The sequence below is a fragment of the Squalius cephalus genome, assembly GCF_949319135.1.
Source record: "Squalius cephalus genome assembly, chromosome: 22".
NCBI lineage: Eukaryota > Metazoa > Chordata > Actinopteri > Cypriniformes > Leuciscidae > Squalius > Squalius cephalus.
Window position 1 is genome coordinate 32,683,712 of NC_137143.1, and position 27,500 is coordinate 32,711,211.

The window sequence follows — 27,500 nt, forward strand, 5'->3', positions numbered from 1 at the left end:
TAAAACCCTGGTGTCTGATTCTGTAAAAGTGCCTCATAATGTGGAAATTCAGTGACGAGATGAAGCTCGTTATCTCTGATGAACACATGATGAGAAAATATCTCAAACACACACACACACATGCAGTAACACAGAGTCCACACACACACGTGCCGTAACACAGAGTCCACACACACACACACACACACACACACACACACACACGTGCCGTAACACAGAGTCCACACACACACACACACACACACACACACACACACACACACGTGCAGTAACACAAAGAGTCCACACACACACACGCACGTACCGTAACACAAAGAGTCCACACACACACACACACACACACACACACACACATACACACACACACACACGCGTGCTGTAACACAAAGAGTCCACACACACACACACACACACACACACACGCATGTGCTGTAACACACAGAGTCCACACACACACACACACACACACACACACACACACACACACACACACACACACACATGCAGTAACACACAAAGTTCACACACACACACACACACACACACACACACACACACACACACACACACACACACACACACACACACACACATGCAGTAACACACAAAGTTATAAACCACCACTCTGCCTCTTTTCATTTTCATTTAAAAAAATCTTAAACATAATGGCCACACAAATGTGGTTCAGGCAACGCAATTGATTATCTTCACTGCATATTTATAACAACACGAAATATAAAGCACAACCCTGACTCTTGATGAATGATGAATAAAAAAACATTATAATATTGATCATTAAATCTAACATTTAGCAAAAAGAGACAGGGTTGTGTAATTTTATTTTATTATACATGTACATTCAGTGAAGAGAATGTAGGCAACATGTATAATAAAATATTTTATATGTTTTAAATTATATAAAATAAAATGACATAACCTTTTTTTGTTAAATGTCAATAATAGCCATTATAACAGTATAAGTAGCCTAAAAGGTATAAGAAGCTACACAATAATAAAGCAAACGATTCAGTCAAACATAAGTCAGCTCTCTAGGCTACAACGTTAAAGTTAAATACAAATAGACTAAATAAAGCTATGAAACTTCACTTTGCCCTCAGCTTAACGTTTTGCCAGGGAACAAATTATAGATTAATGAGACAAATAAAATAAATAAATCGCCCGTTAGATATACACAAGACGATTTATATCTCATGTTAAACCACTAGACTAGAGACATCCGAGCCAGCGGCAAACGTCAGAAGGACTAGCCGAGGAAAGGCTGTTCTCGGCGGGGTACGAGCGCCGAGCGTCCGATTGCCTGGTTCTGAAATACTCATAAATCTACATTTCGTGACACAATTACAGCAGTATTTTTAAATTACGCGGGGTTTCTCCTCCGCTATTGACGCTTGCTGGTTGGTGTGAGATGCATTCTGGGATACCTGGCTCTCTCAAGTCCACACAAGTCACCTCTCGATGCATCCTCGGTAAAAGGGGCGGATCAAGAACACATCCGGGGATTTGAACTGGACTTGGCTAGATGTGAACTTTGAATTGGGACAGTATTTGGGCAGCGACTGATGACGTTTCACAAGTCCACAAGAACACAAGCACAGACAAGAACGCATATTGAGAAACGGCTACAGAGTCCACACACACATGAATGTGCTGTAACACAGAGTCCACACACACACACACGCTTTTTACACAGTCTACACACACACACACACATGCTTTTACACACGCACACACAATTCAATTCAATTCAATTTTTTTTCTATAGCGCTTTTCACAATACATGTTTCAAAGCAGCTTTACAGAAAGTGCATTTCAGAAATGTACATAGAAAAATACAGTTAGTTAATCAAGCATTAATTTAGGGCATAACATCGCTGGCGTCGAGTCGTCTCTTCACAGCAGATGGAAAATAATTAGCGTAGCTGCTGTTCATAATATTAATGCATTCAATCTGATTCAACTGTAGTATAAAAGGTAAGTATTATGTGAATGCTTGGCTAAAGAGATGTGTCTTTAATCTAGTTTAATCTAGATTAGACAGCGAGTCTGAGCCTCGAACAATATCAGGAAGGCCATTCCAGAGTTTAGGAGCTAAATGTGAAAACGCCCTCCCTCCGGCACACACACACACACACACACACACACACACACACACACACACACACACACACACACACGTGCTGTAACACAGAGTCCACACACACAGAGACACACAGGCTTTCTACACAGTCCAAACACACACACACAAGCTTTTACAGAGTCCTCACACATATGCTTTTACACACACACACACACACACACACACACACACACACACACACACACACACACACACACACACACACACAAGCTTTTACAGAGTCCTCACACATATGCTTTTACACACACACACACACACACACACACACAAGCTTTTACAGAGTCCTCACACATATGCTTTTACACACACACACACACACACACACATGCTTTTACAGAGTCCTCACACATATGCTTTTACACACACACACACACAAGCTTTTACAGAGTCCTCACACATATGCTTTTACACACACACACACACAAGCTTTTACAGAGTCCTCACACATATGCTTTTACACACACACACACACACACACACAAGCTTTTACAGAGTCCTCACACATATGCTTTTACACACACACACACACACACACACAAGCTTTTACAGAGTCCTCACACATATGCTTTTACACACACACACACAAGCTTTTACAGAGTCCTCACACATATGCTTTTACACACACACACACACACACACACACACACACACACACACACACACACACACACACACACACACACACACAAGCTTTTACAGAGTCCTCACACATATGCTTTTACACACACACACACACACACACACAAGCTTTTACAGAGTCCTCACACATATGCTTTTACACACACACACACACAAGCTTTTACAGAGTCCTCACACATATGCTTTTACACACACACACACACACACACACACACACACACACACACACACACACACACACACACACACAAGCTTTTACAGAGTCCTCACACATATGCTTTTACACACACACACACACACACACACACACACACACACACACACACACACACACACACAAGCTTTTACAGAGTCCTCACACATATGCTTTTACACACACACACACACACACACACACACACACACACACACACAAGCTTTTACAGAGTCCACACACATATTCTTTTACACGCACACACACACACACGCGCTATAACACACGCGCGCACACACACACAGTCCTGATATCAGCGGGCGACTGGAGGATGCAGTGTTTCCTCATGTTAATCTCCGGTGAGTTCCTGATGTTTCTCCGACAGAAACCCATTAATGAAACGCTTTGAGTCTCAGAGAGTCTCTCGCTGCACATTTACTGCTTTCTGCTTCTGTGTTTCAGCTCTGCTGGGGTTCGGGACAGAAACCGGTACTTCTTTTTATTCTGAATTTCACTAATCTTCTACTTTCATATAAAATATGCAGATACAATTTCCATTCAATTGAACTGCACATTTTTAATAAACTGCATATTTATCAGTCATATAGATCAACTTCATGTATTAGTATTAATAAACTAGATGTTTTAAATGCACAATAACCAGGTTTACACATTTATTAACCTCTCCAATCTACATGTATACTTTATAACGGATTAAATTGAATTGTTCTCACGATTGACACATTTATGCTCATCCTAAGCAATTAAAATAAATACATTATGGAAAATATGATCAATTGATAACACTTTAAGGTTACATTTATTAACTATATATTAACATAACATAACACTTCTAAATCATTTATTAATCTTGTCTATGTTAATTTCAACATTTATACATTATTAAAATCATAAATTGTCTCTGTTAATATTATTCAATGGATCTGAGCGAACATGAACACAGCGAACAGTTGCATTTTATTAACAAGTGTGTCGCTCATTAATTTAATAAATGAACTAACATGACTAATAACTAATGTGACCTTACTGTAAAGTGTTTCTGGTTATTCTGAGGTGTGTTTGAGGTCCGACAGGCGGGTCGCGTCTGAATCCGGTTCTGACTGGTCCCAGTAAAGCTTATCTGAGGTCTCAGGTCCAGTTTCACTGCGAGGTCCCAGGCTGGGCTTCACCTCTGACCTTTGAACTCAGAAAGGACACGGGGGATCTTATTAGAGCAGAAAACAACGTCAAGGTCACCTTCCGCCTGCAGGTCACCGAGGGGTCAGAGGGCAAGTACTACTGCAGGGTCACTGAAGGTCAAACCAGCAACAGCATCCAGTTCCATGTCGTGAGTGAGTGAAACCAGAACATTATTGTCATTAAAAATGATGAAATTCAAATCTATTTTGTTTTACAAGTACAAGTCAGAAACTGAAATGTGCTTTTGCTTTGTGCTATTTGAGTATTTTAGTTATTAATATTCTGAAGGAGCTTTTATTTTATATAAATTTTTATTAGTTTTAGTAATTTTTGTCATTTTTATTATTTTCATAACATGTCTATATAGTTTTAGTATTTGGCTTTTAATGTCAGTATTTTTATTACTATTTAGGTTTAATTTATTTTTATTTCAGTTTTATTTGTTTAATTTTGTTATTTATTTCTTATATGTAGTTTTAATTTTTTAACAGTCATTTTAATGCTTCAACTTCAAGGCAACGTTTCTAATTTAGTTTAGTTTGTTTTTCAATCTAATATTTATATTTTAGTTAAATTTTTTGTTATTTTGATGGTTTTGTATTTTTTATATTACTTTTTTTTATATTTCATAATTTTTTATTTCATTTATTTTAAGGCAGCATTTTTCATCTAATATTTATATTATTTTATTAGGTCCTTTTGTTTAAATATTACTATTTAGGCTTAATTTATTTTTATTTTATTTAAACATTTTATTTATTTCCAGTTTCATTTTAATTAGTTAAATTTTTTTGCTATTTTGTTGTGTTTTGGTCATTTTTTATAAATATTTACTATTTACTAATGTTAAGTTTTTAGTTTAATGTGTAGCAATTTTGTTTTGTGATTTTGTATTTTTATTCGGTTTATATATTATATATATATATATATTACTATTTCAGTTTAATTTATTTTTTGTGTCACTTTTTATTTTATGGCAACATTTCAAATTTTTGTTCAGTTAAAGTTTTTCATCTAATATTTATATATTACTTAAGTCATTCTTTTTTAAATATTACTATTTAGGTTTAATTAATTTTTATTTAATTTTTAGCAATTTTAATGTGTTTTTGTAAAAAAACAAAACACTATTTAGGTTTAATTTATTTGTATTTCAAGTTTTTTGTCTAATTTTTAGCTATTTTGTTTTGTGCTTTTGTATTATTATTTTTTTACTATTACTATTTCAGTTTAATTTATTTTTTTGTGTCATTTTTTTTATTTTTTGGCAACATTTCAAATAGTTGTTTAGTCAAAGTTTTTCATCTAACATTTATATTTTATTTTAGTCACCAGTTCTAGCCCTGGTTGTGAGTGACGATGGCCGTGTTTGATTGACAGATATAGTTGTGTTATTGTGTCGTCTCGTCAGCTCCAGTCAGCGGTGCCAGTCTGAGCTCAGACCCAGATCCCCCGATCCGGTATGAAGGACAGAAGTTTACCTTGCGTTGTCTCGTCAGGAAGGGAACGCATCTGTCCTTCACATGGTATCATGACCAACAAAAGGTCAACGCTTCATCAGACCACTATCGGCTCTCAGGAGACGCTCTCACGGTGGACGACGCGAGTGAACGGCATGCTGGGACATACTCATGCACAGCTCAGAACATGATGGAGGACAACCCGAGATTCTCCAGCAGCCGAAACCTCCTTGTCATCGTGAAAAGTAACAAATTTGACAGCAATCACACTGTAAAAATTTAAATCTAAGAAAGTAAAAAATCTTATTTCTAGAAAACATGTTGTTTTTTGCCAGGAAAGATAAAAAGTCGGTAACATTTTTCAATAAGGTTCATTAGTTAACGTATTAACTAACATGAACTAACTGAGCAATACAATTGTTACAGTATTTGTCAATCTTTGTTAATGTTAGTTAATAAAAATCCAGCTGTTCATGTTAGTTCATGTTAGTTCACAGTGCAGTAACTAATGTTAACAAGATTGTAATAAAGTATTAGTAAATGTTGAAATTAACATTAACAAAGATTAATAAATGCTGCATATGTGCAGTTCATTATTAGTTCATGTTAACTAATGAACGTTATTGTAAAGTGTTACCAAAAAGACTTATAAAATACATTGCACACTATAATATAAATCTTTATTCAAGACAATTGCTCTTCTTCAGTCTCGGCAAGTGAATTTTAGCTCATTTTGAGGTAGATTTTACCATAAACGAGTGACAGCTATAAAGTGCGAGTTCTTGTGCATGTTCAGTTAAATTATAGTGCTAATTTTAATAATAATACCACCCCTAAAAATTCTAATTTCAAGAATCTTAATTAAGAGAGGTCAAATATGATTTAATTTTTTTGTTACCCTGCAAAAGACATTACCTTCTTGAAACAAGCAAGATGCACTAAAATCTAAGTAAAGTTTACTAAAATTATTCATTTATTGGGTCGTTTTAAGAATTTTCATCTAATTTCAGGTTGTGCATCCTAAAAAATTTAAATAAGCTGAATTTAAGGTTAAATATTCTTCACTAAAATTACTTATTAATTAGTGCTTATAAAAAGTGAAAACTGCATAGTTTTAAGCATTTTTGTCTAGTTTTAAGATCCAATATCATTTATTAGTGTAAATGATGCCCCATTGGCAGATGTTTTTCCTTAATTTTAGTTCACTTTACCCAGATTTAAGTGCATTTGCTTGTTTCAAGGTTGTTTTAAATTTTTTTGTGCAGATGCTACATTTGTTTTTGTTCAAAATGCATCCTATTTCAGAACCGGTTTCATGTTTTATGATTTTCAGAGCACATCTCGACGCTTAAGTTGTCATTCACGGTCTTCTGGAATGGCTCGAGCCTGATGGCCAACATTAGCTGTCGTTTGGCGCGTGGATCTCCGCCTGTGACGTTCAGTTTACTGGTGAACGGACTGGAAATGGATGTGAAGCGTGTGGATTCACTGGAGTTCTGGTCCGTTCAGCCCGCCTCTCTAGGTCTAGATACGGGATTGGCTCAATGTAAAGCTCAGGCAGAAACACAGCAGATTCTGTCTGATCCTGTGCCTTTACACGTGGGTGAGTGTGTCTCGGTTTATTTACTGGTATTACATTATTAAAGAGTTCCCTTGTGGTGAAAATCCAGCTTTTAATGTAGTTTATGTGTCTATGTGGTGTTTTTAATCTGCTTTAAGACAAACCATGTGTAAGTTCATAAGTCGACAGCATTGCTGAGTATTTCCTCCTTAAAACTGCAGTGAACCAAAGACAGTCTCAAAAACACGCTTTGAAATCGCTGGTGTTTCTGACGTCATAAACTACCTTGTAACCAATCAGATCAACGTGTGATCGTCAACCAGTGGATCTCTGAGCTGAGGGAGTGAGTGGAGGCGGGGCTCATTTGCATATTCATAGAACCGCGTATACTAAATGAGGCAAGGGTGAGGCAAGGGTGTCGAGTTACATTCAAGATATTTTAAGGCACGACTTTTTTTTTTTTTTTAAGGAAAAACTTAAATATGTCAATTTGGTGATGATTGACTACAGTGGGACTTTAATTGCAATTTTTGACCTGGTGCATCTTATTTTCTGAAAATCATAATTTTAGAATGATTTCTGAAGGATCATGTGACACTGAAGACTGGAGTAATGATGCTGAACATTCAGCTTTGATCATAAGTCTCAATCAAATCTCAATATCTATTAGAGGTTTGATTGCACAAAACCAGTGACTTATTCTTCCTTTAAACGTGTTTCTTAACCCGTTTTTGTTAGTTCCAGTAGGTGGCGCTGTGCGAGTGATGGTAAAATACCTCTATGATGCCGATGCAGTGATGACAGCGGCTCGACTCACATGCTTCCCCGACAGAGGAACGTTTCCCACGTTCTCCTGGTTTCTGAACCGTTCCTCCCTTCCACCAGAGGGCGACGCTCACGTGGTGATGCAGAACGGACGGATCTTATTCCTCACGGACATCAGCTCTGGTTATTACCGCTGCCGGGCGAGGGACAGTTTCAACGACAGCTCAATCTGGGTGGAGAGCGAGGACATCTTCATACAGAAGACAGGTGAGCGTGTGCTTCGTCCCGTCCTGTGAATATCAAGAAAGACGTTAAAGTCGCTAATTCATGTTTTTTATGGAATATTGCAGAATTGCAAATGATTTATGGGTGCACATCATCATTATAGTTTTAATAATCTTGATTCAGAATAAGTTCCTCTTGCAGCATCTCTTCTCTTCTCTGATGACGAGGGCAGGGCAACCTGTCACTCACATGAGATCAGCCAATAGCAAACCACAACCATCCAATCAATTCCCACAGACACAATCAAGCCCCGCCCACATTTGTTCTTGTTCCAGAGTTCTGGAAACAGTTCTGAAACAACGGTTCTGAAACAAGATCAAATGTGGGCGGGGCTTGATTGTGTCTGTGGGGAATTGATTGGATGGTTGTGGTTTGCTATTGGCTGATCTCATGTGAGTGACAGGTTGCCCCGCCCTCGTCATCAGAGAAGAGATGCTGCAAGAGAAACTTATTCTGATTCAAGATTATTAACACAATAATGATAAATCATTTAGAGGCTGTTTACACGAAACTGCTTTCAACTAAAAATGTAAAACTTTTTATGCATTTTGGGTGTTCATGTACACGACAACGGCGTTTTGGGTGCCTTAAAATGCAATGTTTTGAAAACGGGTTTCAAAGTGCAAGTTTTTGAAAATGGTCTCCGTGTAAACAACAAAAATGCAAATTTCTGAAGACGATGATGTCATGCACATGCGTATAACTTTTTCAGTCTATAGTGTTTCATCGCCATCTACTGGCCTGGCAGCAGAATACAGCGTTTTTTATCATTTTCACGGATCCGTGTGAATGGGGATCGTTTTGACAGTGATGTCGTCTGTACGCGAAAAACTCAAACGAAAAACTTCTCCGTTTTAAGCATATCATTGTCGTGTAAACATACCCTTAGAATAAACACTGCAATGTTTCTTTAAAAAAATTTGATTTCATGGTGACTTTAAAGAAAGTTGATGATGGTTTCGTATGTTCTTGCACAGATTTGTCAGCGACGCCCATGGAGGTCATTGCGTTAGTTTTCTGTGGTTTTCTATCGACGGTGATCGTAGGAGCCTCATGTTTTCTGTTCTGGAGCACCAAGCGCAGAAACAACTCCTGCAAACATTGCATTAACCGTAAGTTCAGTCCACTCATTTCATCGTGTTTTTGGCACAAGGTTTTTATCATGCTTTTCTTTCTCCTTTCTCCTTCAGATGAGATCCAGTCTGATGCGAACCAGTCTGATGCGATGCCGTGAGTTTTAGTCTCTCAAAAGCTTCATTTGGATATGATGCCGTGAACGGATCTAACCTCTCTTCTGTTCTTCTCAGCAGAATGAACTTTCCAGCTGACGTTTCCTTTAACCCTCAAACTGTGGAAATGAAAACATTCATCATGAACTTTGCGGACTAGACCAGACCAGACCTGCTCCAACCACACTATAGTTTCTAGTGATCCTGAAGACCTTGATTAGCTGGTTCAGGTGTATTTAATTATGGATGGAGCTAAACGTTTTGTTGTAAATGTGTCGTATCTTTAAAATTACCAAGTAAATGTTTAATTTACCAAATGTTGCTATGGAACTTGCTTTAATAATTAATTAATTAATAGATAAGATAAATACATAAATAAATAAATGCAGGGATCATGACAATCTAACACTGTAAAAAATATATTGTTACAAAAAAAAGTATTGGGAGTCATTTTTTGTTAAGGACTTTTTTTAACAAGGGCTTGCAAGGTTTTAACACAGAATTCAAGATTCAATTCGATTCTAATTCACAAGCTCTTGACTTAATTCGGTTTATTATGATCTCAATTCGATTCATTTGCATCTCAGGTACAGTATGTCGATTTTTTCTTACAGAAAACAAATCTCTCTTAACTAAAGCTGTATACCAGGGAACCTTGTCAGATATGTATGTTAGATGATGATGACACTCAAGTGTAAACATTTATATTGCACATATTAACAGTTTTATATTTAGTAATATAATTATGTTTTTACACCAGATCGTTGGTAAAATTTACACATTTAAACGACACGAAAATTCACGAAATATCATGAAACATCAATAGCAAGTAATAATAGATTATTTAACTAAATATCGCGTTGGTGGGCAATGAATGTCTTTTCTGAGGTAAATGTGACGACGTGACATTGACGTCTATTCGCGTTTACACTGGCTGAGCAATTACATGAGACATGATACCTTTCAGTAAGTGGTTCTGTATCTTTTAACATACCTTATTATGGTGTTATTCACGTTTATTCCGTGCTATTATTACTACTCGCGTACAGAGGAACAGATGATCGGTTCACGTCACGTGTCGTTGACCTGAGGCGAAAACAGCGCCAAAACGCCAAGGGCGCCAAAACGTAATTTATTGTTCGAATTATAGAAAACTTAGGCTAGACTTTGTTTCATAATTAACTAATCTCAAAGTGTATTGCGATTATTGGATGATAGGAGCGCTATAAATGTATGTTTATGATCGGATTTAACCTTAATTTACAAATTTACACCAGTGCTGTTGGTACTTGAGAGGTCATATACTAACTTTCATAATATACAAAGTGTTGTCAATGCCAAGACTTCTTTGTTTGGTGTCTTCTCCATTTGTTGCTGCATTCAGATGAAAAAAAACTATTAGAAATTCAACAGAATGTTTGTCATTGGGAAGAATGTGCTCCATACGACCCATGACATGATGAACGGTTTATAATGTTCCTGTCCTGAAAATGTTCATGTCATCTTTCCAAACTTACTAGTAGCCTACAGCAAAGCCTTTATAAAACCATTATGACTGAAGTCAAAGTGACTGCTGAGCTGATCGTGGATCATATGAGGAATCTAAAGAGGCCGAGCTTCATGGCTTTAGGCCGTATTATTGCAATAACAATATGGACTACAAACCTTCAGTCTTTAGCATCAAAGAACAACTTGTATTTGCATTAATGCAGCATGATGGTGAATAATGATCATATTATGGGCAGTACATAGTTTATCTCAGATGTTCCTGCAATGTGTTCTCCACAATCTTCCGTCGTTGTTGTGTGGTTTGCATTGGCATCTGCCCTATCTGTGCTCAACACATGTTTAGGGTGGATCCCATGAGCTCAGTTGAAGTGAGACACGTCCTTCACTATGTGTGTGTGTGTGTGTGTGTGTGTTCACTTGCTTTCACATGCTGCATTAATATAAAGATCATTCTCTGGTGTTGGATCTGGATATTCAGCAAGGATGGAGTCGATGCATGTCTCACTGATTCTCATAGGTGGAGGAAACTTGTGCATATCTGATGGATGTTTTCATGTGGTGTCTGTTGACGTCTCTTTTCATTTATGTATGTATATTTTTCCACCAGGTATTTCTGTCTTGTATCCAAGGACGGGTACGTGGCTTTCTTTTCCCGCCATTTTTATCTGCGGTTATATAGATAGTTATGGTTAAGTGTGTGTGTGTGTGTGTGTGTGTGTGTGTGTGCATGTATTTAATACCCCCTAAAAGTGCCAAGATCACATGTTTAGATTCCCTAGAAATGCATGAACTGATAAAAATACAGTAGTCAACATTTGAAGTGGATAAAAACCTTTCATCAAAGTTATACATGAATTTTGAACAATACCCGTTCTTGTCTTATGACAACTTTGATGAACTTTTTAGATCCACTTCAAATGTTGACTACTGTATATATATTGAATGCGATTCAAGTTGCTTTGGATAAAAGCATCTGCAAAATGCATCATATTGAATGTGTTTGTTCACAGAGTTAATTATGAACTTCACTGCATTATCGCCTCAATTATGATCCACTAACCACAAACAAAAACAACACTTGTCATCAACACCAACAAACTTGTCATCAAATGCAATGACATTCTGATATTTTTAAGTGTTTTAAATAAGATGCACTGCAAAAAAAATTAAAATAATAATAATGCGTTTTTGTCTCATTTTCCTTTACAGATAACATTCTTAAATCACACATATTTACCTGAGAAGCAAAATTACTAAAAATATAAGTTTTGTTTTTGGAAAACTGTATAAAAATAATGTGACTTTATGATTAAAACAAGAAAAAATATCTGACAGTTGGGTCAGAAAAATATACTTAATTTAAAAGGAATGCAAGATTATTTTTATTACCCCATTGGTAGATGTTTTTTTTTCTTTCTTGTTTTAAGCTTATTTTTTATATATATTTTTCAGAAAAAAACACTTGTTATCTTCAGACATTTTGCTTCTTCTCCAGTAAATGCATCTTGACTTGAGAATGTTTAGATATTTTGTACAGGAAAACAAGACAGAAACTGAGGAAGAGAGTATGCTTTTCTGCAGTGTGTGTGTGTGTTCTCGACTCTTTTCCTCTGTTCCAGGAGCTCTGGATGAGCACAAGCTTGATGAACCGGTTCTGATTGGTCCATCCGTTGCATTAGTAGGTTCAATTGTGGATTTCTACTGCGAGATTCCTGGGAAACCATCATCGTTGCCTGTCGACTACAAGCTCTATGAAGAGTCAAACCTGGGGAAGAAGATCTCAGAGTACACCTCTCTGTCTGGAGAAATAGCCACTTTTCATGTGCGTATCACCACACAACATGACGGCCGACTCGTCTGCAAGGCCATCGGATACAATAACACAGAGATCCAGAGCTCGTTCAGTCAGGGCCTGGACCTCAAAGTCATCGGTAACTCATGAACCCTTTAAAACTACTGTATTATATGTGATACACACCTCTATATGATCAACATGATATTGTCACACACTCTCCTCCAGTGCTTCTGTGTCTGATCGAGAGTTTAGACTCTTTTATCAAGTAAAAGTCTTTCAGTGTAACTGTACAAACGTCCTCCTTCAGCTCGAGCTTCACGAGTCTTTCTGCTGTCAATCTGCACTGATTTTTATGGAAGCTTGTTTCCGCCACTGAATAACATTTTAAAAGATAATTGCGACTTTTTATCTCAGTATTGCGAGTTTACATCTTGCAATTATGACTTTATAACATGCAATTGCGAACTTTATATCATGCAATTCTGACTTTAAATCTCCCAATTGCGTGTTATAAAGTCAGAATTGCGAGAAAAAAACTCGCAATTCTGAGATAAAAAGTCAGAACTGTGAGATAAAAAGTCTTTATTTTAAATTTTTTTTTATTTTTTATTCTGTGGTGGAAACAAGCTTCCATAGATTTTATCAAGTAAATGCAAGAATAACTTTGATATTGCTAGTAATATTTCAGAAGGACTGAAGCAGGTTTATTGATTATCAAATGTAATTTTTAGAAAAATCATGAGTATCAAATATGATCATCAGGCTATTTTATTTGTTCATCTCTTAATCATCATTGTATTGCATTGCATTATGCTTTAAAAATACAGATCATAAAACTAAGCTTACTAAGACACATTATGGGCAGATACTGATATTTATATGCATTTCATCAGAATTTCATTACTTTTTGTCCATATAAATATCAACATCTGCAGCAAATTGCAGTGTTTTTGTGGTTTGTTTTGCAGTTCCAGTGGAGGACGTGAGAATCATTGCTCATCCCGCCAGTAATAACGTGTGGGAAGGACAAACTTTGACCCTCCAGTGCAAAAAGGGCAAAGGAACGTACGTCTCCTATGAGTGGTTTCGGAACGAAAGGCCGGTTCAGACGCCGTACGACAGGACTGACGACACACTGATCATACACCGGCTCTCTGTGCAAAACACAGGCAGTTATATGTGTGTGGCATCAAACCTATTCAATGACACGACGACCTTCGACACCCGCAGTGATGTCATATCTGTGCAGGTCAAAGGTACAATCATTATAATGGATAGATTATACTTTATTATACTACCATTCAAAAGTTTGTTTTTAGAAAATAGTCTCACCAAAGCTGCATTTATTTGATCAAAAATACTTTAAAATTGTGATATATTATTTTCTATGTGAATATACAGTAAAGTGTAATTTATTCCTGTGATCAAAGCTGAATGTTCAGCATCATTACTCCAGTCTTCAGTGTCACATGATCCTTCAGAAATCACTGTAATATGATGATTTGATGATCAAGAAACATTTATGATTATTATCAGTGTTGAAAACTGACACATTTTATTTCTTATGATTCTTTGATGAATGGAAAGTTCAAAAGAACAGATTTTATTTGAAATGGAATCTTTTGTAACATTATAAATGTCACTTTTGATCAATTTATGGAGTAAAAATCTGTATTGTTGTAGAGTACGTGTCGAAGCCTGAGCTCTCGCTCGAGGTGAAGCTTGAAGACGCTGGTTTTAGAGCCATCATCACGTGCCGGTCTTTGAAAGGATCTCCGTCAATCACCTTCAGTCTGTTGAACGACACCGACGTCATCGCGATGGAAATTACCAACAAAACCAGCGCGATCTTCCGTGTGCCGGTCGAGCTGAACCGGATCATGGGTCGTGTGAGATGCAACGCCAGCAACGAGGGCAACTGGGTTCTGAGTGAACCAGTAAACCTGACCGTGGGTGTGTAGCTCACTTACAGGAGTCGGTCACCTCAGAATTCCTCATTTATTAACTCTCTCCCACGTCATCCAAGATGTTCATGTCTTTCTTTCTTCAGTGGAAAAGGAATGAAGGTTTTTGAGGAAAACACTCCATGATGTTTCTCCATATAGTGTCTTCAATGGGGTCCAACGGGTCGAAGGTCCAGATGTGAGTTTCAGTGCAGCTTGAAAGTCTCGACACGATCCAGCCGAGGAATAAGAGTCTCATCTAGACAAACCAGCTGACATTTTACAACAAATAAACATTTATATACTTTTAACCACTAATGCTGGTCTTGCTCTAGCTGTGATGCGACACACATTACGTAATCAGAAATAAATACACACACATGCATGTATATATTGGAGAAATATTTGCATACATATACTGTATATATTTATATATAATTGATATTATATATAAATATAATTTTTTTATATATAAATTACACATTTTTCTTAAATATATACAAGCATGTGTGTGTATTTATATATTCATATTTAATTATACACAGTACACACACATATATTATTTAAACACAAACTTTTATTTTGGATGCGATTAATCGCGATTAATCTTTTCACAGCCCTAATATATATATATATATATATAAATATGTGCGATTAATCACTATTAATCAATTTGACCACACTAAAACATTACATTCGTTCATGACATTACGAAGAATAAAGTGACATCATTTGAATTTTGACAAAAATGAAAAAAATCTAAATCTAAAATATATATTTTTAATAAATTTTGCACATTTATAATTTTCCTTTATGATATACTCATTTAAAATAACATTTAATTTAATTGATCTTAAATTAATGATTTTTTTTTTACAAATATTTAGAAAGAATAAGGTTATAAAATGACTATGAAATAACTATAACGCGGAACATTGAGTGAAGGTTCTAATCAGGTTGAAAGGTCAAGCGTGATGTAGGTGTAAGAACAGAGCCAGTGTTTACTAAGCAGACGTGCAAAGACGCCATTTACAAATAAATAAAAGGTAAACCAACGATGTCAGACGATTTTGAAGTTGGAGGAGAAAATATGAGTTTTTCGCCCCACTCTACATTTCTGACCCGGAACACGCGTGACCTTTCATCACAGCTAGAGCAAGACCAGCATTAGTGGTTAAAAGTATATAAATGTTTATTTGTTATAAATGTCCGCTGGTTTGTCTAGATGAGACTCTTATTCCTCGGCTGGATCGTGTCGAGACTTTGAAGCTGCACTGAAACTCACATCTGGACCTTCGACCCGTTGGACCCCATTGAAGACACTATATGGAGGAACATCCTGGAGTGTTTTCCTCAAAAACCTTCATTTCTTTTCCACTGAAGAAAGAAAGACATGAACATCTTGGATGACGTGGAGGAGAGGGAATAAACTATCAGGACATTTTAATTCTGAAGTGAACGACTCCTTTAACCTTTGTCAGTGCTTCTCAGAACTGCATGTACAGATGTGTTTCTCTCACACAGAGTCTGTCGGTGGCGCTGTAACGGTGACGCCCGTCACACACACCGGATGGGACTTCCAGGTGGTCGGTCTGGTTCTGCACTGTAAGGCTGAGCGAGGAACGTTCCCAGTTTACCGCTGGTTTCTGAACAGCACCCGGCTGGAGGGCCGAGGAGACTTCTACGCGGTGTTCTCCGACGACTCGGCTCTGTCTCTGTCTGTGGGTCCAGACAGCGCCGGGGTTTACCACTGCGAAGCTTCGGACAGCTTGGACAACAGAACCAGCATCCGCAGCGCCAGGATGCTGATCAATGAAGAGCGTATGAAGACACATATTACACTCAGCTTTATATCAGTTTATCATCAGGCGAAATTAAAATCTCTCTGTGGTGAAAATGAAGCCTCTCACCAAATACACACATGTACATGTATACACACACACACACACACACACACAAAATTATATATATATATATACACATGCAATTAATCAATATTAATCGATTTGACCACACTAAAACATTACATTTGTTCAGGACATTACGAAGAATAAAGTGACATCATTTGAATTTTGACAAAAATAAAAAAATCTAAATAAAAAAAAAATATTTTTAATACATTTTCCTTTATGATATACTCATTTAAAATAAGTGATTAGTTAAATTAGTGATTTTGTTTTTACAAATATTTAGAAAGAATAAGGTTATAAAATGACTATGAAATAACTATAACGCGGAACATTGAGTGAAGGTTCTCTCAAAGTTATGAACAAACGTTCTTCTAGTAACATTATTAGAACGTTCGTTCAACGCTATCTGGTCTCTAATAATGTTCTCAAAAAAACATCATTCATGGAACATTTTTTAAATGTTTTTAGTGTCAGAGAACATTTAAACGTGACGTTTCGTAATGTTTGAAGAACGACACAATGTTTCCTTGTAGTTCCCTGTCTTCTTTATCCTGATATGCGCTGTTGTGTGCAGTGCTGAACGGCGTCTCTCCGGCGGCGGTGCTGGCGGTGCTGGGCTCTTTCGCTCTGCTGAATGTGGCGGTGATGGTTTGCTGTGTTTATGGAGCCGTGCTGCGTGAGTTTAGCATGTCGCTCATCATTTAACTGTTTAAATACAAGGATATATTCTTTGAATGAATCAAATTATGATTATTAATTATATAATTTGTCTCTTCAGGAAGAAGATATTCAGGAAAATACTTGTTAGTTTTCTTTTCTTTTTTAATTTAACTAATCCACAAATCTAGCATTACATCCAACTGAGCTTTTTTGTGTGTTTGTTTTTCTGCCAGACTCGTTGAACAGCGCAGGAAAATGGAGATCGCTGTTAAACATGAAGGCGAAGAGGAGGAGGATGATGATTATCCAGTGAGGATGGATGCATTTACCACTGCTAGTTCATAAATAGACTATTATCAGATTTGTTTGTATATTTATAATCTCTAGGGCTGTGAAATGATTAATCGCATCCAAAGTAAAAGTTTGTGTTTACGTAATATATGTGTGTGTACTGTGTATAATTATTTTATATATATTAATACACACACATGCATGTATGAATATTTAAGAAATATTTGTGTATATATATATATATTTTATATATAAAAAAAAAAAAAATCTTAAACATGCATGAATGTGTATTTATATATACAAAATAATTATACACAGTACACACACATATTATATAAACACAAACTTTTACTTTGGATGCGATTAATCGTTTCACCAGAGAATGTCTACGGAGAGCCTGGCCACTCCCTATTAAAGGCCACTCCCTATTCACTAGAGGGAGCGGGGGCCGGTGAGAGGATTTTTCACGAGTGAAGATATTACTGCGCCAAGTCGAAGTGCTCACAAGCACTTGCTATGGTATTCCGCCATACAATATAGTTATCCATTTTACACGCTTAGAAAAGCGCAACGTTTTGTTTTGTGTCACCGTCCTAGGTCGAGTTACACTACGCGAGTATTTGTATTTAAATAGGGAAAACGTGGAGGTGTTTGGTAGCTTCTCTGCTTGGCCCATATTGAATGAACTGGGCTAAGCTAAGTGCTAACAAAGTTTCGCCGCAAGACAGAGCGATTTAGTGCACGCACTGAGACGAGAGAGGTATGTATCAACTCGTCTTAGTTAAGGGAATAACATAGTTTAATATGAAAAAACGGTGGAGTATCCCTTTAAGTTCTATTGTACCGAATGTTGGTTGTAGTTCCACCAGAGCTCCACTGGGGGCGATCGCCCATGAGCGCAGAATGAATGGGAGTCTATGGAGCTAGACGGCTAAATGTGTCTCTTTCACCCGATCGCCGTTGAGAAATCTCAGATTTGATTGTAGGTTTTGCAAGTTCAACATGGGTTATAGGTCGAAGAGTTGAATGAACGAGTACTTATGTCCTTTCGATTTCTTACAGGTTGAGTTGTTGTTGCCCATAACACGCTAGCATTCTGCTAATGAACGCTGATTGGTCAGTGAAGGACTGATTACGACCAGAGATACCGCTTGATGGCATCGTGGCATCCGAAGCAGGACCAAAAAAAACAAAAAAAAAAACCTCTTCGACCTATGACCCATGTTGAACTTGCAAAACCTACAATCAAATCTGAGATTTCTCAACGGCAATCGGGTGAAAGAGACACATTTAGCCGTCTAGCCCCATAGACTCCCATTCATTCTGCACTCATGGGCGATCGCCCCCAGTGGAACTCTGGTGGAACTACAACCAAGATCGATACAATGGGGCTAATATGAAGTGCCAAGGCTCTCCGTAGACGGGCTCTGGTTTCACTGAGTTAATCGCAATGCATTCTGAGTGGGTTTGCATGATCCATGATGAAGGACACAGAATGGGCATAATTTTGCGTTCTTCTCTTTGTAGCCTTTATAATACTGTCTTGATAGGAAGCTCACTAAAGAGTGTCTGTGTGTTCTTTAGTTTGTGGAGATGTTGGAGGGTTATGAGGAAGACGTCGTCCTCGCTGACAGAATGAGTGATTATGAGGTATTATTTATTATTTTTACTGAATTGGAAGCAGAATCTCAAATCAAATGTAGTTTCATTAAAATCCCAGCTAACAAAAATATGTTCTAAGAATATTTTTCTATCTCAGATTCTATCTCACTTCTTGGTTCTGTGAACGTTAACGGAACATTCCATTTTATCATTCTTCAATCATTATTGAAACGTTACTTTTGAATGAACGTTCTGAAATAAGTAACATTCTAAGAACGTTCCCCTTCGACTAAGATTGTGCTGGTTTTGTTCTGTTTGACAGGATGAAGATGAATCTGTGGATGAAACTCTACTGTATGAAGACACTGTCTCAAAATAATTCTACAGACATTCTTGAAGAGTTTAATTTCATGGAGTTTAATCCGTTAAGCCTGACTGTTTGGTTTCCCACAGACACAAGCGTATCTTCACTGATTTGTCACATACTATTCTGTTCAGACAAAGGTTTATTCAAAGCGAGACAATAGACAAGCACTCATGGGTCGACATGACTGACCAATCAGAAGCGAAGACCAGCCAACAATGCGTCTACTGTCAGATTAAACGAGTCTGTGTGGGTTTGCTGAGGGAAGATCACAAATAAATAAAAATTGTATATGTTTTGATAAACCCAACAATGTTCATTTTAATAACACATTAAAAAACATGATTTGTATGTACTGGATCACTTTTATTTGTGTGTGTGTGTGTGTGATTGTGAGGAGCAGTGAACATCACCATTGTGTGTTAATATCCTAATCAACTGTTTAATATTAAACATTAAACTAGCGTAATGATTAGTGATACATTTAACCTTATTGGTTTTTCACTCTGTGCAGCATCGTCGAGAAGTTCGAATCATTTTAGCGAATCGGTTCTTTTGAACAGTTTGTTTTTTTTGTTAATGAACCGCTCGTTGCGTTCATCTGAATCATCAAAAAGAGCCGGTTCTAAAGAACGACTCATTCGCGAGTCTGACACCAGTGTCTGAGGAAGCAGCTGCACCGGTGGTGTGTGTCCGTGTTGTGTTTTCAGCTGTCGCACGCGCGCGCGTGTGTGTGTAAGTGTGTGTGAGTGTGTGTGTTTGCTTCACCGATGGAGTCGAAGAGTGTGGCGTACGGAGCCTCTCTCGCAGGAGCGGGATTCGATCTCATTAAATTCATCAAACAGCCTCAAACTATCATACGACTCCTCAGCTGGGTGAGTGACATGTGTCACCTTCAACTCATAGCGATCAATAATCTGGGTGTATAAATCATTGAGTCTTTCGTGAGTTTGCAGCACTTTTTTATTGCTTTAATGATGTTTAACTTCTAGGCTTCTAATTTTGATTGCAAGTTTTAATAGTATAAAAGTATGATAGTGCTACTTAGTACTGGAAGAGCTTATTGGCCCTGAAAGAGCTGCTTTTGAAGCCGTTTCACTATTGATGAACTATGCACATGTCGAAATGAACTGAATCAACATTGAATGTGAATCCCAGTTAACAAAAATGTTTCCCATTAAGTTATGATGAAAATGTTATTTCTGAATCTTCTCTAAAAACTTGCAGTTTTTTTTTACATGTTTTGAGAGCGAAACATTGTATCATTCTTCAGAGATTATGGGAATGTTACATTTGAATGTTCTCTGAACGTTCTAAAACAAGTTACATTTAAAAACCGACATTAAACATTAAAACATTAACATTAAAAATAATAATTTGAAGCCCCAAAAAGTGCATCCATCCATCATAACAGTAATGCATACGCCTCCAGGGGTTAATAAAGGCCTTCTGAAGTGAAGAAAAATATCCATATTTATAACTTTATAAACTATAATCACTGGCTTCTTTTATGATGGATGCACTTTTTTGGGGGCTTCAAAAATCTCATGCAACATTCACTCGTATTATAAAGCTGGGAATCTGTTTAATATAACTCTGATTGTGTTTGGCTGAAAGAAGGAAGTCATATACATCTATGATGGCTTAAAGTTGATTAAATTATGAGATAATTCTCATTTTTGGGTGAATTAACCCTTTAACTGCCGTAATTGTGCCGTTCAGGAACATGATCAACTTTCCAGCGAAGGGACTTTCCATAGACGCTGTGAAATGAGAGCAAAGAGTCAGTAAGAGCTGATTCATATCTCGTCCTGTGTGTGTGTGTGTGTGTGTGTGTGTGACTGCATCAGATGACCTTGTCAACCATGTCTTGATTTACTCAGTGTAATTTGTTTACTAGCGTCACACATTTGCACACCAGCAGTGTGACTGAGTCGGACTCTCTCTGGTCGCATGAACACTCAGGTCAGTAGTGAGTGAGTTGTGGTGGTGTGTATCGTGTGATAGCACACACCAGTACAGAATGTCCCCCGTCCCAGCGCTGACATGTAAACACAGCAGATGGCAGGTAACACGAGAACCGGTGACGTTTGTGTTTCTGCACTGCAGGGATTATAAAGTTTGCTTTGAGTCTCGTCTGTGGCTTTCATGATCCTGATCTCTTGTGGGACACATTTGCATCGACTGCGACCTGCTTTCTTTCAGTGTTTCCATCAGAGGCGGAAAATCACTTATTACAACTACTCTCATTACTGTATTTGAGTACATTTTCAGTTTTTTTTTCCAGTATGATTAAATTGTGGTGCTTTTACTTGAATTTGATCAAATAAACTATTCAAATTCAGTACATTTATTTTTCACCAAAAGTACAAAGAAGACTTCAGGCATTAACAGACAGGTCTGACTCGTTTCAAATACCAATCAAAACTTCCAGTTCAGTTTGTGGGTGGGGTGATAATGGGTTAAACCAAGCTTAATAATAGTGTGTTAACCCCGGATTAGTTATATTACAATAGTCAACATTTGAAGTGGATCTAAAAAGTTCATCAAAGATTGTCCTGAGACAAGAACGGGTATTGTTCAAAATTCATGTATAATTTTGATGAAAAGGTTTTGATCCTCTTCAAATGTTGACTAGTGTATTTATATTCTAATAATATAATGGGTTATCAGTGATTTTGGTGAGGTTTGAACAACAACATACAAACAAACAATTACAGTAATATCTCAGGTACTGATTATGTGCTTTATTTAATGTTAAGAGTGTCTATTCTGAGTTTGAATGTCATTTATAGCCGTACTGAAGGTGACAATTCACATCAAACCTTGAAATTAAACAGGTTCTATTAACAAAGATTGTTTCAGTCACTTAGTATGTATTTTTAATAATGTTAAAATTGTGTAATATTTATTAACTTGATCATGTACTTTTCTATTTTGTTGCGAGTGTAGTGCACTTGCAGAGAGACTCCGCCCACACGCTCTTCTGATTGGCTGTGCTTTTAGATTGATTTGGTTGCGAGTGCAGTGCGCTTGCAGAGAGACTCCGCCCACACTCTCTTCTGATTGGCTGTGCGTTTAGATTGATTTGGTTGCGAGTGCAGTGCACTTGCAGAGAGACTCCGCCCACACGCTCTTCTGATTGGCTGTGCGTTTAAATTGATTTGGTTGCGAGTGCAGTGCACTTGCAGAGAGACTCCGCCCACACGCTCTTCTGATTGGCTGTGCGTTTAGATTGATTTGGTTGCGAGTGCAGTGCGCTTACAGAGAGACTCCGCCCACACGCTCTTCTGATTGGCTGTGCGTTTAGATTGATTTGGTTGCGAGTGCAGTGCGCTTGCAGAGAGACTCCGCCCACACGCTCTTCTGATTGGCTGTGAGTTTAGATTGATTTGGTTGCGAGTGCAGTGCACTTGCAGAGAGACTCCGCCCACACGCTCTTCTGATTGGCTGTGAGTTTAGATTGATTTGGTTGCGAGTGCAGTGCACTTGCAGAGAGACTCCGCCCACACGCTCTTCTGATTGGCTGTGCGTTTAGATTGATTTGGTTGCGAGTGCAGTGCACTTGCAGAGAGACTCCGCCCACACGCTCTTCTGATTGGCTGTGAGTTTAGATTGATTTGGTTGCGAGTGCAGTGCGCTTGCAGAGAGACTCCGCCCACACGCTCTTCTGATTGGCTGTGCGTTTAGATTGATTTGGTTGCGAGTGCAGTGCGCTTGCAGAGAGACTCCGCCCACACGCTCTTCTGATTGGCTGTGCGTTTAGATTGATTTGGTTGCGAGTGCAGTGCGCTTGCAGAGAGACTCCACCCACACGCTCTTCTGATTGGCTGTGAGTTTAGATTGATTTGGTTGCGAGTGCAGTGCGCTTGCAGAGAGACTCCGCCCACACGCTCTTCTGATTGGCTGTGCGTTTAGATTGATTTGGTTGCGAGTGCAGTGCACTTGCAGAGAGACTCCGCCCACACGCTCTTCTGATTGGCTGCGTGTTTAGATTGATTTGGTTGCGAGTGCAGTGCGCTTGCAGAGAGACTCCGCCCACACGCTCTTCTGATTGGCTGTGTGTGCGTTTAGATTGATTTGGTTGCGAGTGCAGTGCGCTTGCAGAGAGACTCCGCCCACACGCTCTTCTGATTGGCTGTGCGTTTAGATTGATTTGGTTGCGAGTGCAGTGCACTTGCAGAGAGACTCCTCCCACACGCTCTTCTGATTGGCTGTGCGTTTAGATTGATTTGGTTGCGAGTGCAGTGCGCTTGCAGAGAGACTCCGCCCACACGCTCTTCTGATTGGCTGTGCGTTTAGATTGATTTGGTTGCGAGTGCAGTGCGCTTGCAGAGAGACTCCACCCACACGCTCTTCTGATTGGCTGTGAGTTTAGATTGATTTGGTTGCGAGTGCAGTGCGCTTGCAGAGAGACTCCGCCCACACGCTCTTCTGATTGGCTGTGAGTTTAGATTGATTTGGTTGCGAGTGCAGTGCACTTGCAGAGAGACTCCGCCCACACGCTCTTCTGATTGGCTGTGCGTTTAGATTGATTTGGTTGCGAGTGCAGTGCACTTGCAGAGAGACTCCGCCCACACGCTCTTCTGATTGGCTGCGTGTTTAGATTGATTTGGTTGCGAGTGCAGTGCGCTTGCAGAGAGACTCCGCCCACACGCTCTTCTGATTGGCTGTGTGTGCGTTTAGATTGATTTGGTTGCGAGTGCAGTGCGCTTGCAGAGAGACTCCGCCCACACGCTCTTCTGATTGGCTGTGCGTTTAGATTGATTTGGTTGCGAGTGCAGTGCACTTGCAGAGAGACTCCTCCCACACGCTCTTCTGATTGGCTGTGCGTTTAGATTGATTTGGTTGCGAGTGCAGTGCGCTTGCAGAGAGACTCCGCCCACACGCTCTTCTGATTGGCTGTGAGTTTAGATTGATTTGGTTGCGAGTGCAGTGCACTTGCAGAGAGACTCCGCCCACACGCTCTTCTGATTGGCTGTGAGTTTAGATTGATTTGGTTGCGAGTGCAGTGCACTTGCAGAGAGACTCCGCCCACACGCTCTTCTGATTGGCTGTGCGTTTAGATTGATTTGGTTGCGAGTGCAGTGCACTTGCAGAGAGACTCCGCCCACACGCTCTTCTGATTGGCTGTGAGTTTAGATTGATTTGGTTGCGAGTGCAGTGCGCTTGCAGAGAGACTCCGCCCACACGCTCTTCTGATTGGCTGTGCGTTTAGATTGATTTGGTTGCGAGTGCAGTGCGCTTGCAGAGAGACTCCGCCCACACGCTCTTCTGATTGGCTGTGCGTTTAGATTGATTTGGTTGCGAGTGCAGTGCGCTTGCAGAGAGACTCCACCCACACGCTCTTCTGATTGGCTGTGAGTTTAGATTGATTTGGTTGCGAGTGCAGTGCGCTTGCAGAGAGACTCCGCCCACACGCTCTTCTGATTGGCTGTGCGTTTAGATTGATTTGGTTGCGAGTGCAGTGCACTTGCAGAGAGACTCCGCCCACACGCTCTTCTGATTGGCTGCGTGTTTAGATTGATTTGGTTGCGAGTGCAGTGCGCTTGCAGAGAGACTCCGCCCACACGCTCTTCTGATTGGCTGTGTGTGCGTTTAGATTGATTTGGTTGCGAGTGCAGTGCGCTTGCAGAGAGACTCCGCCCACACGCTCTTCTGATTGGCTGTGCGTTTAGATTGATTTGGTTGCGAGTGCAGTGCACTTGCAGAGAGACTCCTCCCACACGCTCTTCTGATTGGCTGTGCGTTTAGATTGATTTGGTTGCGAGTGCAGTGCGCTTGCAGAGAGACTCCGCCCACACGCTCTTCTGATTGGCTGTGCGTTTAGATTGATTTGGTTGCGAGTGCAGTGCGCTTGCAGAGAGACTCCACCCACACGCTCTTCTGATTGGCTGTGAGTTTAGATTGATTTGGTTGCGAGTGCAGTGCGCTTGCAGAGAGACTCCGCCCACACGCTCTTCTGATTGGCTGTGAGTTTAGATTGATTTGGTTGCGAGTGCAGTGCACTTGCAGAGAGACTCCGCCCACACGCTCTTCTGATTGGCTGTGCGTTTAGATTGATTTGGTTGCGAGTGCAGTGCACTTGCAGAGAGACTCCGCCCACACGCTCTTCTGATTGGCTGCGTGTTTAGATTGATTTGGTTGCGAGTGCAGTGCGCTTGCAGAGAGACTCCGCCCACACGCTCTTCTGATTGGCTGTGTGTGCGTTTAGATTGATTTGGTTGCGAGTGCAGTGCGCTTGCAGAGAGACTCCGCCCACACGCTCTTCTGATTGGCTGTGCGTTTAGATTGATTTGGTTGCGAGTGCAGTGCACTTGCAGAGAGACTCCTCCCACACGCTCTTCTGATTGGCTGTGCGTTTAGATTGATTTGGTTGCGAGTGCAGTGCGCTTGCAGAGAGACTCCGCCCACACGCTCTTCTGATTGGCTGTGCGTTTAGATTGATTTGGTTGCGAGTGCAGTGCGCTTGCAGAGAGACTCCACCCACACGCTCTTCTGATTGGCTGTGAGTTTAGATTGATTTGGTTGCGAGTGCAGTGCGCTTGCAGAGAGACTCCGCCCACACGCTCTTCTGATTGGCTGTGAGTTTAGATTGATTTGGTTGCGAGTGCAGTGCGCTTGCAGAGAGACTCCGCCCACACGCTCTTCTGATTGGCTGTGCGTTTAGATTGATTTGGTTGCGAGTGCAGTGTGTTTGAAGAGAGACTCCGCCCACACTCTCTTCTGATTGGCTGTGATTTGTGATTGATTTGGTTGCGAGTGCAGTGCGCTTGCAGAGAGACTCCACCCACACGCTCTTCTGATTGGCTGTGAGTTTAGATTGATTTGGTTGCGAGTGCAGTGCACTTGCAGAGAGACTCCGCCCACACGCTCTTCTGATTGGCTGTGTGTGCGTTTAGATTGATTTGGTTGCGAGTGCAGTGCGCTTGCAGAGAGACTCCGCCCACACGCTCTTCTGATTGGCTGTGCGTTTAAATTGATTTGGTTGCGAGTGCAGTGCGCTTGCAGAGAGACTCCGCCCACACGCTCTTCTGATTGGCTGTGCGTTTAGATTGATTTGGTTGCGAGTGCAGTGCGCTTGCAGAGAGACTCCGCCCACACGCTCTTCTGATTGGCTGTGCGTTTAGATTGATTTGGTTGCGAGTGCAGTGCACTTGCAGAGAGACTCCGCCCACACGCTCTTCTGATTGGCTGTGAGTTTAGATTGATTTGGTTGCGAGTGCAGTGCGCTTGCAGAGAGACTCCGCCCACACGCTCTTCTGATTGGCTGTGCGTTTAGATTGATTTGGTTGCGAGTGCAGTGTGTTTGAAGAGAGACTCCGCCCACACGCTCTTCTGATTGGCTGTGATTTGTGATTGATTTGGTTGCGAGTGCAGTGCGCTTGCAGAGAGACTCCACCCACACGCTCTTCTGATTGGCTGTGATTTGTGATTGATTTGGTTGCGAGTGCAGTGTGTTTGAAGAGAGACTCCGCCCACACTCTCTTCTGATTGGCTGTGATTTGTGATTGATTTGGTTGCGAGTGCAGTGTGTTTGAAGAGAGACTCCGCCCACACTCTCTTCTGATTGGCTGTGATTTGTGATTGATTTGGTTGCGAGTGCAGTGCGCTTGCAGAGAGACTCCACCCACACGCTCTTCTGATTGGCTGTGAGTTTAGATTGATTTGGTTGCGAGTGCAGTGCACTTGCAGAGAGACTCCGCCCACACGCTCTTCTGATTGGCTGTGTGTGCGTTTAGATTGATTTGGTTGCGAGTGCAGTGCGCTTGCAGAGAGACTCCGCCCACACGCTCTTCTGATTGGCTGTGCGTTTAAATTGATTTGGTTGCGAGTGCAGTGCGCTTGCAGAGAGACTCCGCCCACACGCTCTTCTGATTGGCTGTGCGTTTAGATTGATTTGGTTGCGAGTGCAGTGCGCTTGCAGAGAGACTCC

At 39.8% G+C, this 27,500-nt stretch overlaps 3 protein-coding genes and 1 long non-coding RNA gene across 13 annotated transcripts in view; 3 read left to right on the forward strand and 1 right to left on the reverse strand.

Moving 5' to 3' along the window:
• The first annotated feature begins 2,927 nt into the window (after positions 1–2,927).
• Positions 2,928–9,920, forward strand: LOC307150547 (Fc receptor-like protein 5). Of its 6 annotated transcripts, none has more exons than XM_079857885.1 (9): positions 2,928–3,349; positions 3,453–3,479; positions 4,085–4,342; positions 5,602–5,895; positions 6,984–7,253; positions 7,950–8,243; positions 9,239–9,373; positions 9,452–9,491; positions 9,572–9,920. In XM_079857885.1, exons 1-9 carry the CDS (start codon positions 2,977–2,979, stop codon positions 9,648–9,650), a joined length of 1,770 nt encoding a protein of 589 aa, XP_079714011.1. In that variant the 5' UTR covers positions 2,928–2,976; the 3' UTR covers positions 9,651–9,920. The 6 variants fall into 6 exon arrangements, with proteins under 6 accessions (XP_079714011.1, XP_079714014.1, XP_079714013.1 ...); XM_079857888.1 differs by having other exon boundaries at positions 3,036–3,349; positions 4,076–4,342; XM_079857887.1 differs by having other exon boundaries at positions 3,190–3,349; positions 4,076–4,342; positions 9,569–9,919.
• LOC307150549 lies at positions 8,200–10,578 on the reverse strand. Its single transcript, XR_013819749.1, has 3 exons — positions 10,485–10,578; positions 9,549–9,609; positions 8,200–8,266 (listed from the first exon to the last, which is right to left on the reverse strand). It is a non-coding gene; the product is annotated as an uncharacterized lncRNA (long non-coding RNA).
• Positions 10,579–11,360: 782 nt separating this feature from the next.
• On the forward strand, positions 11,361–20,045 carry LOC307150551 (Fc receptor-like protein 5). Of its 5 annotated transcripts, none has more exons than XM_079857893.1 (11): positions 11,383–11,516; positions 11,607–11,633; positions 12,619–12,930; positions 13,763–14,050; positions 14,478–14,747; positions 16,262–16,558; positions 17,222–17,323; positions 17,426–17,450; positions 17,541–17,616; positions 19,183–19,248; positions 19,523–20,045. In XM_079857893.1, the coding sequence occupies exons 1-11, from the start codon at positions 11,483–11,485 to the stop codon at positions 19,577–19,579; spliced, it is 1,554 nt and encodes a 517-aa protein (XP_079714019.1). In that variant the 5' UTR covers positions 11,383–11,482; the 3' UTR covers positions 19,580–20,045. The 5 variants fall into 5 exon arrangements, with proteins under 5 accessions (XP_079714023.1, XP_079714019.1, XP_079714020.1 ...); XM_079857894.1 differs by having other exon boundaries at positions 11,384–11,516; positions 11,750–12,930; XM_079857896.1 differs by having other exon boundaries at positions 11,384–11,516; positions 12,679–12,930.
• The window catches only part of syngr2b (synaptogyrin 2b), a 16,094-nt gene continuing 8,575 nt past the window's right edge, over positions 19,982–27,500 (forward strand). Inside the window, exon 1 of the mRNA XM_079857900.1 lies at positions 19,982–20,439. Coding sequence (XP_079714026.1) covers positions 20,335–20,439 — 105 coding nt within the window. The 5' untranslated portion in view covers positions 19,982–20,334. The remainder of the gene's footprint in view (positions 20,440–27,500) is intronic.